The 12,607-nt window shown below is 39.8% G+C and overlaps 1 protein-coding gene across 1 annotated transcript; it reads left to right on the forward strand.

The window, feature by feature from the left end:
• The first annotated feature begins 6,040 nt into the window (after positions 1-6,040).
• Positions 6,041-9,585, forward strand: LOC139024430 (tumor necrosis factor receptor superfamily member 14-like). Its single transcript, XM_070439218.1, is given in 7 exon segments — positions 6,041-6,066; positions 6,157-6,245; positions 6,248-6,280; positions 6,407-6,423; positions 6,425-6,563; positions 6,675-6,762; positions 6,898-9,585. Coding segments are annotated over 7 exon segments (591 nt in total). The 3' UTR covers positions 7,097-9,585.
• Positions 9,586-12,607: the final 3,022 nt, after the last annotated feature.

A 12,607-nucleotide genomic window follows, 5' to 3' on the forward strand; every position in this document is an offset into this window, starting at 1 on the left:
GTGGACACTTCTGACTGTCSTCAATTGAAGGCAGATGGACCTTCTCTCTCTGTTGACTGGATTCCTTGTCGTTTCGGACAGTAAAACAAACTATTAACAAAGAGTGATTTAAATGTGAAATGAAAAATGTAAGTCACAGTTTWTAAACTGGATTCAAAGTGGGGTTCCCACAAGAAAGGTTGAGTTGTGGCTGCTTCGCGTGATCTATTGTTGTCTCTACCATTTTGCCCTTTGTGCTGTTGTCTGTGCCCAATAATGTTTGTACCATGATTTGTGCTGCTACCATGTTGTGCTGCTACCATGTTGCTTTTTCATGTGTTGCTGCCATGCTATGTTGTCTTATGTCTCTATGTTGTGTCTTTCTTGTCGTGATGTGTGTTTTGTCCTATATTGTTATGTTATTTTATGTAAATCTAAACAATGGCGTTTGAGGGGGCCAATCAGAATGAATGAACATGCTTTGCTTCATTCTAAGAACAGCCCTTAACAGTGTATGCCTTACTGCTTCAATGCAGCATTATTGATTGTATTTCGTTTTTTTTATGCAATAAAAGTAGAGTTACAATTACATGAAAACAGTGGGAATTACAGAAACAAATTCATCAAATTAAATTGCAGGCTTAATGTTCTTTTAAGAAAACATACAATTAATATGTTTCACAATGGGGCTAATATCCACTCTGAATAAACATCCCTTTTGATAACCTTTTGTCATGTATGTCCATGTACTTACCTGGAGTGCCTGTGGGAGGCGCTGTTACTAATTACTACATGTGATCGTCTGCACTTGACCCACGACATCTGATTAACGTTGTTCTGCCACCCGCATCCCTGCCTCAGTGTGCTAATATATTACATGGTGTCAGAAGTTTAAAAGTTATAGAAGGAAAGCTCAACATTCCGAAACATGGAACAAATGAGACCACCTACTACTCTGAACCTAGAGGGAAATCTAGTGTGGACCCAGAAATTCAACCTTTACTATATATCATCGCCAATGGCATCTCCGAGAAATCCGAAAAGGGGAAATGTGCCACGTTCCTTCACGTAGCCGGAGATGATGGAATCAAGGTATTMAATACTTTTGATTTTGACGATGATGTAGATGACTTGGATGTATTAAAATACCTTTTCCGAACGTACTATGAGCCAAGAAAAAATGCCTCAGGTAAGTCCGATATCTTTTTTTATGAGAGTGCAAGGACAAACAAAGTCAATTGATGCTTATGCGACTGATCTAAAAAATGACTTGAGTTTCAACAATTTACCGAGTCACTGATACGGGACAGAATTGTGTGTGAAATCACAAATGACCAAGTGCGAGGCAGATTACTCAGAAACACTGAAAATTAACAACCACACATGTACTTTTAAACTGGATACAGGAGCTGAATGTAAAGTCTTGTCCGGGTGAAACTTGAAAACGCTGAAAGTGAAAGTGGGTGGGGCTAATCAAAGGTGCAGCCAGATTCTCTCTCTTTGCTTTGGCTCCAAAAAGTAAGTACCTTGGTCTTATCTTGATTTAGCTGGAGGAAGTTGTGAGCCATCCAAGTATTTAAATCCATGCAAAAATCCAACCGCAAGCTAGTCACGTATTCTGGCCACCAGATAGAGCCAAAAGGCAAGAAAACACTCAACTGCCAATACAAAGAGAAAGTGTTTGACCTGGAATGTCAAGTGAYAGAACAAGATGCACCTGCAATACTTGGAAGATCAGCTTGTCAGCAAATGGGTTTAATACCGAGAATATTCAAGCTTGAACAAAGGACAGACACTGACATTTTGAGTGAATATGAAGATGTATTCACAGGACTTGGATGTGTTCCAGGAGATAATATATTACACCTTTTGGTATTTAAATCTAATATTAGCTTGAAGCGTGTTCGGTTATCCTACAGACACAGCACATTGCTACATGGTACTTCAAGAGGAATTGGAGGTTAATAATTTAGTACACTGTTCAGATTGAGCACATATAAACTAAATCTATACTTTGTCACGATGATATAAAGGGATGGAGGTGTTCCAGACAAGGAAAGCCATGTATTGGTTGWTTTGGCGGTCTGGAGTGTAGGTCATTGTTTTGAAAGCGTTATGAAATGTGACAGTGTGTAATCCCATATCTCCAGTGACAATAATGATATAGCTGTGACGCGTTCCTACACGATTTCCTGATTTTCACAGGCGGACTACTAACAAGTTACATGGGAGGAAATGTTTTATTTTACCCACTGATATGACATAGGCTTTCAAATTGACAGGAGTTTCATGGTTTCAGTATCGTTGCCGCCAGATTTTGTCATGTGAAAGTAAAATAGTCCAAATGCTAACCAAGGCAGGGTAAGATATGGATTATTTATGTATATAAAAATAGCCTCCTTATTATGTTTTCTGCTACTGCACTTAACATGTTATGTCATTTTAATCTTGATGAATGACTGTATTTGTAATTTTACGACAAGGCTGTTCTCTCCCTTTTGTTTACAACGTCTGTTCTGCCTCTGGTGACTCATCTTGCCGTCTGCTTTGAAAGTGCACYACTGAACTCAATCGAAACAGAACCTTGGCAATGTTCCTAAGGTGGTAAAAAGCTATTTTGGTCACATTCCTAATGTGTGATTCATAAATAAGTTCAGAATCTAAAATGACACCTAGGTTTTTTACCTGGTGTTTTATCTTTGTTGCCAGTGAATTAGCCCATCAGAAGCTTCTAAAGCCATGACATAATTTTCGTGGAATTTTCCAAGCTGTTTAAAGGCACAGTCAACTTAGTGTATGTAAACTTCTGACCCACTGGAATTGTGACACAGTGAATTATAAGTGAAATAATCTGTCTGTRAACAATTGTTGGAAAAATAACTTGTGTCATGCACRAAGTAGATGTCCTAACCGACTTGCCAAAACTATAGTTTGTTAACAAGACATTTGTGGAGTGGTTGAAACACTTAGGTTGGACTTCAACTGTAAACTGAACAGTACCGGACCCAAAATCGAATCTGATGGAATGCCGGATGTGATATGTATTTTCTCTGAGTTATGTTCACCAAGTGTGACAAACAACTCTAGACCRGTTAAATAGGTCCTAAACCAATTTAGAACKGGACACCATGATCCATTGGCGGCTAAAGACATTAACGCATGGAACTCAGAGAGAGCCTATTGGCCAATGCAGCGTATAACTTCCATCGTTAACTCAAAAATACCGGGGATGTATGGTACATTTACTAGGCCCACTGGTTACACATGTAATGGAGAATTGATCAAAATAAACAATCAAGGAACAAACAATTCACACAATGACACAACGAATGTTCAGCAATTGTCAGGAGACAGCGGGGCACCTTCTGGAGAGCTGAGGGAGTGCATTCTGCAGAAAGATGCCCATATCTTCTCCACACCCCCCTCCCCTTCTTCTTGTCTCAACATTTAAAATTATACTCAAGACACATTATCGTCACACATTTTAGATGCTTTTCACTGACAGCTGAAACTCATTAATCAGCTAGACCTATTGCCACGTGCGCTGCCCAAATAGAGGGTCATGAGTCTTGTCCTGGAGGCAGAATTGAGCGTTTCCCCCTTAAAATAGGCCAGCTGCAAAGTCAAAATTGGCTATTTTGTAAAAAATGTATTTAAACAAAAATTTACTTTTTGGTCTTCATTTAAGGTTAGAGTTAGGCATTAGGGTTAGCAGTGTGGTTAAGGATAGGTTTAAAATCATATTTCATGAMTGTGGCTGTGCCAACTAGGGACCACTACAGAGCTGCCTCCAGAACAACATTCATGACAAAAAACACTAACCTTCTGAAGCAAATATTAGATGTTTTTGAGACAAGAATTTGGTGCAATGTCATAGGCCTATGTTAGTGACCAGATTGAATAGACAAAGGCATAATTATAAAATACAAATGGTAGGCTATATGTATCGTATTCAAATATCTCTGTGTATGTGTGTGTGTGTGTATATATATATATATATATATATATATATATATATATATATATATCTCAGATCCCAGCATATTCCCATTGTATATATTCCTAGTACTTTTACGACTTAAAAATATATATATTCTAGTACTTGGCTGCATTTTGTTGTACAGTACATGTGTATTGCGCTGGTGAGGATAGCCTGTGAGTAAGCATTTCACTGCAAAGTTTAACATCCTGTATTCTGGGCAAGTGACCAATAAACTTTGATTTGATGACAACCAGGCCCTAATTTACTAAATAAATAGTTAGGCTTTTATAAGGTATTATGAGCCAATGGTAACATATTAGGCATTCAGTATTTCTTTCATATGTAATAATAATTAACAATAGGGTAGCGGGTGTAACGGTCCTAGGTGTAGCTGGTGTAGAGAGTCAGGCGCAGGAGAGCAGATATGCGTAATCAAAGTTCTTTACTCAAAAAGACAAATATACAAAGTAAATCACGAGCCCACAAAGACGGACCGACTTACAACAAACAATCACTCACAAACACAACATGGGGAACAGAGGGTTAAATAGTAAACAAGTAATTGGTTGAGTGAMGCCAGGTGTGTAAGACAAAGACAGAACAAATGGAAAATGAAAAATGAATCGGCGGCGGCTAGAAAGCCGGTGACGTCGACCGCCGAATGCCGCCCGAACAAGGAGAGGGACCGACTTCGGCGGAAGTCGTCACAGCGGGAACACTTATGACATGACACAATAATCCTAATTATGTCTACATACACACTTAACTGCAAATTAGTTCATAATGTGTGTTCCCTATATTTGTCTAATAAGTCTATTCAWTCCCAACTAGGATGATGCTAGACCTAGCAGACAGTGAACCAGATAACGATGATGCTTCTCAGACCCATCATCAAGTTGAGGAAAGAAAGCAAGCAAGCAAGCCAAATGCCCCAGATCAATGGGGTAGGGACGTCTCATGGATCCTGGACTGTTAGAAGAACTTACACCGCAGGTTAGGAGAGTTAGTTTAAGGTTAGGAAAAGAGTTAGGGTTTCGGCTTAGCGAAAATGCTCCAAACCTGCTACAAAAATCACTTCCGGTCGTAGTTTTATCAAGTGGCCAAGATGGCAGCATTCTCTGATAACTATTTACCTGTTTCTTACAGTTAACTATGTTATTACAGTTCATGTTTTTGACTGATTAAATTCAGCAAGATATCATGATTTACTAATTGAAAGGATTATATTTACATGTACTAAAATACATTAACTCTACAGGTCAGTTCATCTCGATACTTCAAAACTCCTAAGTACTTCACAAATCCAGTGTGTGTGTCTTCCAGTGAGTTGGAGAGGATTGAGGAACCATGGCACAGTTTGAAACCTTCACATGGACTGTAAGTGAAACATTTCTGATTTGCACATGTTGTGGCGAGGCATGTTTAAAAAACAATTATCAATGTAAATATTTCCTCTATGAAATATAAATCAGAGTTATTATTATCCTACTAGTTCTGTCCATTTTACTGAAACCTCGTATAAAAAAAACTGTGGTGGAGAGAAGTACATTTTCACATTTATTGACTGAATTTTTGTCCACTGACTTAGGTCAGCGTTTCCCAAACTCGGTCCTGGGGAACCCAAGGGGTGTACGTTTTGGTTTTTKCCCTAGCACTACACAGCTGATTCAGATAATGAACTCATCATCAAGCTTTGGTTATTTGAGTCAGCTGTGTAGTGCTAGGGCGACAACCATAACGTGCACCCCTTGGGGTCCCCAGGACCAAGTTTGGGAAACGCTGACCTAGGTTTAGGGTCTGGTGTCACACCTTTAAAGACAAAATAAAAACACACCTGGGGGCGCCACCACACTCACAAACGCCTATTTGAAGTCGTCCCATATAATCACAATAATTTCATTTGAAATGTGAATATTTGGGTTAGAATTCTTCCACACTATTGTACATTTTATGAAAACACCATCAGTTTAGATTTGGGGATTTTTTTCTAAAATGTTCTCTACTTTCAGATACTATTATATTGGTGCTTGAAAGCATTGATTGTTATTGCATGTGGTAGAGCCGAGTACAGAATAGGGGATGAATGTTGTCCCATTGTGCACCAGGTAAGGACCCTCTTTACATATATAATCACCAGACGTTAATACATCATCAACACTAACAGAAAAACATGACATTGTGATTTCTCTTCCCAGGAAATCGTGTAATAAGCATTGTACTGAATTCACCAGCACCAGCTGTGTGCCCTGTGTTGATTCTACATTCCTTGATGAGCCCAATGGTCTCATAAATGCAAAGTGTGTACCAACTGTGATCCAGGTAAGAGTGGTCTGTGTGTCTGACTGAAAGCCAGACACAAACACTGATATGTTAGTCTGTTGTTATGCTGTTGAGGATATGTCAGTTGTATCTACATCAGATAATACATGCATGTTTCTCCATTAGGTTTGGGTTTGATGGTAAAAGCAGCCATGTAGACCTTCATCAGACACTGTCTGTGGGACACTGGAGGGGTTCTACTGTCTAGACCCAACTAAGGATGGTTGTAGAGCAGCCCAGAGACACAGCAGCTGTAAACCTGGTCAATACATCAGTCACACAGGTTCGTCTTCATGCAAATCTTCCATTGACATCAGTGCATGATTTATGCAATTGTGAGTTAAGCACATCTCAAGTTTGGATCCTTAATGAGTTTCACCCTGTGTTGGTGCAGGAACAACATCTACAGATACTGTGTGTTCTGACTGTACTGGTGACACCTATTCAAATGGATCATTTACATCCTGCCAGACATACACACAGTAAGTGTGGCTCATGTATAATGGTTATTTCCCTCAAAATATCATCTAAATAGTACAATATTAACATAGAAATGTAAAACTGAATATTAGATGACTAAATTGTTGATTATCAGTGGTCTATCTCTCTTATTATAGATGTGATACCTTGAAGCTTCAGCAAATTAAACCTGGAACTCATTGGTCCAACTCTGAATGTGGACCACAGACCTCACCCACAGCTACATTAATATCTGCTATGGTGGTGGTGGGGGTACTAGCTGTGATGGCAGCTGTGACGACGGCAGCTATTATGAATAGAAGAAGAAGAAGAAAACGCCAAAGATCCTATACCTAGTGAGATTATTTGGGGGAATTGTACAGTTTCATTTATTGTTTAAGTGAGAAATATCCAGCACTAAATCAAATCAAATGTTATTTGTCACATGTGCCGAATACAACGGGTGTACTTTAACATGAAATGTTGCTAACGAGCCCTTTCATATGATGCAGTTAACAAATGAATACATAATAGTAGATTCACATCAAATACACGGAGCTACATGAACATAATGTTGTGTCAACATACAGTACCAGTCAAAAGTTTGTACACACCTACTCATTCAAGGGTTTTTCTTTATTTTTACTATGTTCTATATTGTGGAATAATAGTGAAGACATCAAAACTATGAAATAACACATATGCAATCATGTAGTAAAGCAAAAAAGTGTTAAACAAATCAAAATATAGTTTATATTTGACATTCTTCAAAGTAGCCGTCCTTTGCGTTGATGACAGCTTTGCACACTCTTGGCATTCTCTCAACCAGTCCCAAGCCATAAGACTGCTTAACAATTCTTAAAATCGCCACCGGACAATTTACATTGATTTGATGTGATAGTCACCTGGAATGCTTTTCAATTAACAGGTGTGCCTTGTTAATTGTGGAATTTCTTTCCTTCTTAATGTGTTTGAGCCAATCAGTTGTGTTGTGGTAAGGGTGCTATACAGAAGATAGCCCTATTTGGAAAAACACCAAGTCCATATTATGGCAAGAACATCTCAAAGAAGCAAAGAAAAAGGACATTTAAGACATGAAGGTCAGTCAATCTGGAAAAGTTATGGAAAAGTTTCTTCAAGTGCAGTCGCAAAAACCATCAAGCACTATGATGAAACTGTCTCCTGAGGACCGCCACAGGAAAGAAAGACCCAGAGTTACCTCTGCTGCAGAGGATAAGTTCATTAGAGTTACCAGCCTCAAATTGAAGCCCAAATAAATGCTTCACAGAGTTCAAGTAACAGACACATGTCAACATCAACTGTTCAGAGGAGACTGCGTGAATCAGGCTTTCATGGTCGAATTGCTGCAAAGAAACCACTACTAAAAGGACACCAATAAGAAGAAGAGACTTGCTTGGACTAAGAAACACGAGCAATGGACATTTGACCGTTGGAAATCTGTCCTTTGGTATGATTAGATTTTAGATTTTTGGTTCCAATCTCTTAGTGAGACTGAGTAGGTGAACGGATAATCTCTGCATGTGTGGTTCCCACCATGAAGCATGGAGGAGGAAGTGTGGGGGTGCTTTGCTGATTACACTGTCTGTGATTTATTTAGAATTTAAAGGCACACTTAACCAGCATGGCTACCACAGAATTCTGCGGCGATACGCCATCCCATCTGGTTTGCACTTAGTGGGACTATCATTTTGTTTTTCAACAGGACAATGACCCAACACACCTCCAGGCTGTGTAAAGGCTATTTGACTAAGGAGAGTGATGGAGTGCTGCATCAGATGACCTGGCCTCCACAATCACCCGAGCTCAACCAATTGAGATGGTTTGGGATGAGTTGGACCGCAGAGGGAAGGAAAAGCAGCCAACAAGTACTCAGCATATGTGGGAACTGCTTCAAGACTGTTGGAAAAGCATTCCAGGTGAAGCTGGTTGAGAGATTGCCAAGAGTGTGCAAAGCTGTCAAGGCAAAGGGTGGCTACTTTGAATAATTTCAACTAGCTATTTTGATTTGTTTCACACTTTTTTAGTTACTACATGATTCCATATGTGTTATTTCATAGTTTTGATGTCTTCACTATTATTCTACAATGTAGAAAATAGTAAAAATAAAGAAAAACCCTTGAATGAGTAGGTGTGTCCAAACATTTGACTGTGACAGTGTGGCTCAGTTGGTAGAGCATGGTGCTTGCAATGCCAAGGTTGTGGGTTCAATTCCCACGGGGGAACAGTATGAAAAATGTATGCGCTCACTACTATAATTCGCTCTGGAAAAGAGTGTCTGCTAAATGACTCCAATTAAGTTAAATACAAATAAATGCTAGAACACACAAGATCAATAATATATATATTTTTGAAAAAACCACATGATGCCGACCAATGGGACAACTATTTCATGAAAATGTTTTGTATACAGTTCTGTTATTACTATCCTCTCAAAATATGTTTTATTGTCACATACACAGGGACACGTGCAGTGAAATGTGTTGTTTTACAGGGTCAGCCATCGACAGATTTTTCACCTTGATTGTATAGTTATTTGTATTGTACAGTTCCTTTGTGTATGTTGTAGGTATTGTATTATACTTTGCACATTATTCAATGCCATTATTCATTGTATTGATCATCTATTGATGTTTTTGATTCCATGGGTTTATAGTCTATTCTATTGAATCAATTTGCTTCTCTGTAAGTCATGGGTTATGCTTGTTTCACCACCATCAGTGCTCAGTCTATCTGATGTCTATTGTTGCTGTAAGTGTATTGCTGGTGACTAATGTCCCCTCTTGGGATTATTAAGTAAAGGATCTGCAATAAAATGAATACAATTAGACCAGCTAACTTTCTTAATGTTCTTATGTTCAAGTGTCCCAATGACATTAGCTACATTGTAGAAATGCAATTGAATGAAGCAAAATGTGAACTGCAAGGATGTGAGTAGGTCAGTTTAGTTAATCTGTATAATGAACCTCCTGATATTTCAGACGTGTATTTTTGACTAAATTCCAAAACAATTCTTAATTTCTTTAGAGACCCCAAACGAGAAGGATTATGTTGACATTCCTTTAAAAAGTGCATCCTTCCTTGAAGACTTACTGATTGGACAGGTGAATTGTCTCCACATGGGTTTCACCTGTCATTTATACCTCGAGGAAGGATGGAAGGCAGTGGCGGTCAGTGCCGTTTAAGATTAGGGAGGACGATTTATTTTAATGAGCATGGCCTTATTTATATTACAGCATATTGGATGACTCATTCATATTCCATTCACCCAGCTCAATGTAACAGGCTAGGCTAGGTTTAGGCTACTACATAATACTCTAATTATCCCTATACCCATCATGAGATTGCTACAACCTAGCCTACAAATTAAAGTTTACAACGTACAACATGTCGAGAAATCAAGGTGACAGACAGTGACACATTCAATGCGGCCTTGCACACTCTTCCTTGCATCTATCTAGCTGATCTAGGGTGTAATCAATAGTCCAAACAACTGCAAACAAGAGTTTCTATTGGRSAAATTYAAGAATGTTTATCCCCATTTCGTTCCGTTTGCTTCTAAGAAAYGTTTTTCAACAGAATCGGCAGAAYGAATTCACCCCTGATCACCCGCAAACACATTTCACTTTCATAGCAGCCCCATACAAACAGCATGATCACTTTGCTTGGTGTATAAATCCTTTTCACATCTATGCGCTCTCCTCTCACCTTTTCCCTTCGCTTGTGGACTTAAACAGCTGTCTGTGAACATGCGAAAAAACATTTTCCAAGCCAAACCTTCCTACTATTACCGCTACACACAGCCTACATCGTTGTCATCATATTAGCTAACGTCATAGTCAACATAGCTACTATAACTAACGCGTTAGTAAACCCACTACAATCATGCAATACAGTGTTTAGCAAGCAGTTTTTTATAAAAAATATTTGTATTAAAAAAAWTTAATTCACCTTTKTTTTTAACCAGGTAGGCCAGTTGAGAGCAACTTCTCATTTACAACTGCGATCTGGCCAGGATAAGCAGTGTGACAAAAACAACACAGAGTTACACAAACAAGCGTATAGTCAATAACACAATAGAAAAATCTATGTACAGTGTGTGCAAATATAGAAGAGTAGGGAGGTAAGGCAATAAATAGGCCATAGAGGCGAAATAATTACAATTTAGCRTTAACACTGGAGTGATAGATGTGCAGATGATGATGTGCAGGTAGAGATACTGGGGTGCAAAAGAGCAAGAGGATAAATAACAATATGGGGATGGGGTAGTTGGGTGTGTTATTTACAGATTGGTTGTGTACAAGTACAGTGATCGGTAAGCTGCTCTGACAGCTGATGCTTAAAGTTAAAGAGGGAGATATAAGACTCCTGCTTCAGTGATTTCTGCAATTGTTCCAGTCATTGGCAGCAGAGAACCGGAAGGAAAGGCAGCCAAAGTAAGTGTTGGCTTTGGGGATTACCAGTGAAATATACTTGCTGGAGCGGGTGCTACGGGTGAGTGTTGCTATGGTGACCAGTGAGCTGAGGTAAGGCGGGGCTTTACCTAGCAAAGACTTATAGATGACCTGGAGCCAGTGGGTTTGGCGACGAATATGTAGTGAGGGCCAGCTAACGAGAGCATACAGATTGCAGTGGTGGGTAGTATATGGGGCTTTGGTGACAACGGATAGCACTGTGATAGAATATATCCAGTTTGCTGAGAAGAGTGTTGGAGGTCATTTTGTAAATTACATCGCCGAAGTCAAGGATCGGTAGGATAGTCAGTTTTACGAGGGTATGTTTGGCAGCCTGAGTGAAGGAGGCTTTGTTGCGAAATAGGAACCCGATTCTAGATTTAGTTTTGGATTGGAGATGCTTAATGTGAGTCTGGAAGGAGAGTTTACAGTCCAACCAGACACCTAGAATATGTGGACAACTACAAATACCTAAGTCAGAACCAGAGTAGTGATGCTAGTCGGGCGGGAGGGTGCGGGCAGCAATCGGTTGAAGAGCATGCACTTAGTTTTACTAGCATTTAAAAGCAGTTGGAGGCCTCGGAAGGAGTGTTGTGTGGCATTGATGATCGTTTGGAGGTTTGTTAGCACAGTGTCCAAAGAAGGGCCAGATGTATTCAGAATGGTGTCGTCTGCGTAGAGGTGGATCAGAGAATCACCATTAGCAAGAGCGACATCATTGATATATACAGAGAAAAGAGTCGGCCCGAGAATTGAACCCTGTGGCACCCCCATAGAGACTGCCAGAGGTCCGGACAACAGGCCTTCCGATTTGACACACTGAACTCTATCTGAGAAGTAGTTGGTGAACCAGGCGAGAAAGTCATTTGAGAAACCAAGGCTATTGAGTCTGCCGATAAGAATGCGGTGATTGACAGTCTAAAGCCTTGGCACGGTCGATGAATATGGCTGCACAGTACTGTCTTTTATCAATGGCGGTTATGGCATCGTTTAGGACCTTGAGCGTGGCTGAGGTGCACCCATGATCAGCTCGGAAACCAAATTGCATTGTGGAGAAGGTACAGTGGGATTCGAAATGGTCGGTGCTCTGTTTGTTAACTTGGCTTTCGAAGATTTTAGAAAGGCAGGGCAGGATGGATATAGGTCTATAAGAGTTTGGGTCTAGAGTGTCTCCCCCTTTGAAGAGGGGAGGACCGCGGCAGCTTTCCAATATTTTGGGATCTCAGACAATACGAAAGAGAGGTTGAATAGGCTAGTAATTGGGGTTGCAACAGTTTTGATGGATAATTTTAGAAAGAGAGGGTCCAGATTGTCTAACCCAGCTGATTTGTAGGGATCCACATTTTGCAGCTCTTTCAGAATATCAGCTGTCTGGATATGGGTGAAGGAGAAGCGG

Source organism: Salvelinus sp. IW2-2015, unplaced genomic scaffold, assembly GCF_002910315.2.
Source record: "Salvelinus sp. IW2-2015 unplaced genomic scaffold, ASM291031v2 Un_scaffold1499, whole genome shotgun sequence".
Taxonomy (NCBI): domain Eukaryota; kingdom Metazoa; phylum Chordata; class Actinopteri; order Salmoniformes; family Salmonidae; genus Salvelinus; species Salvelinus sp. IW2-2015.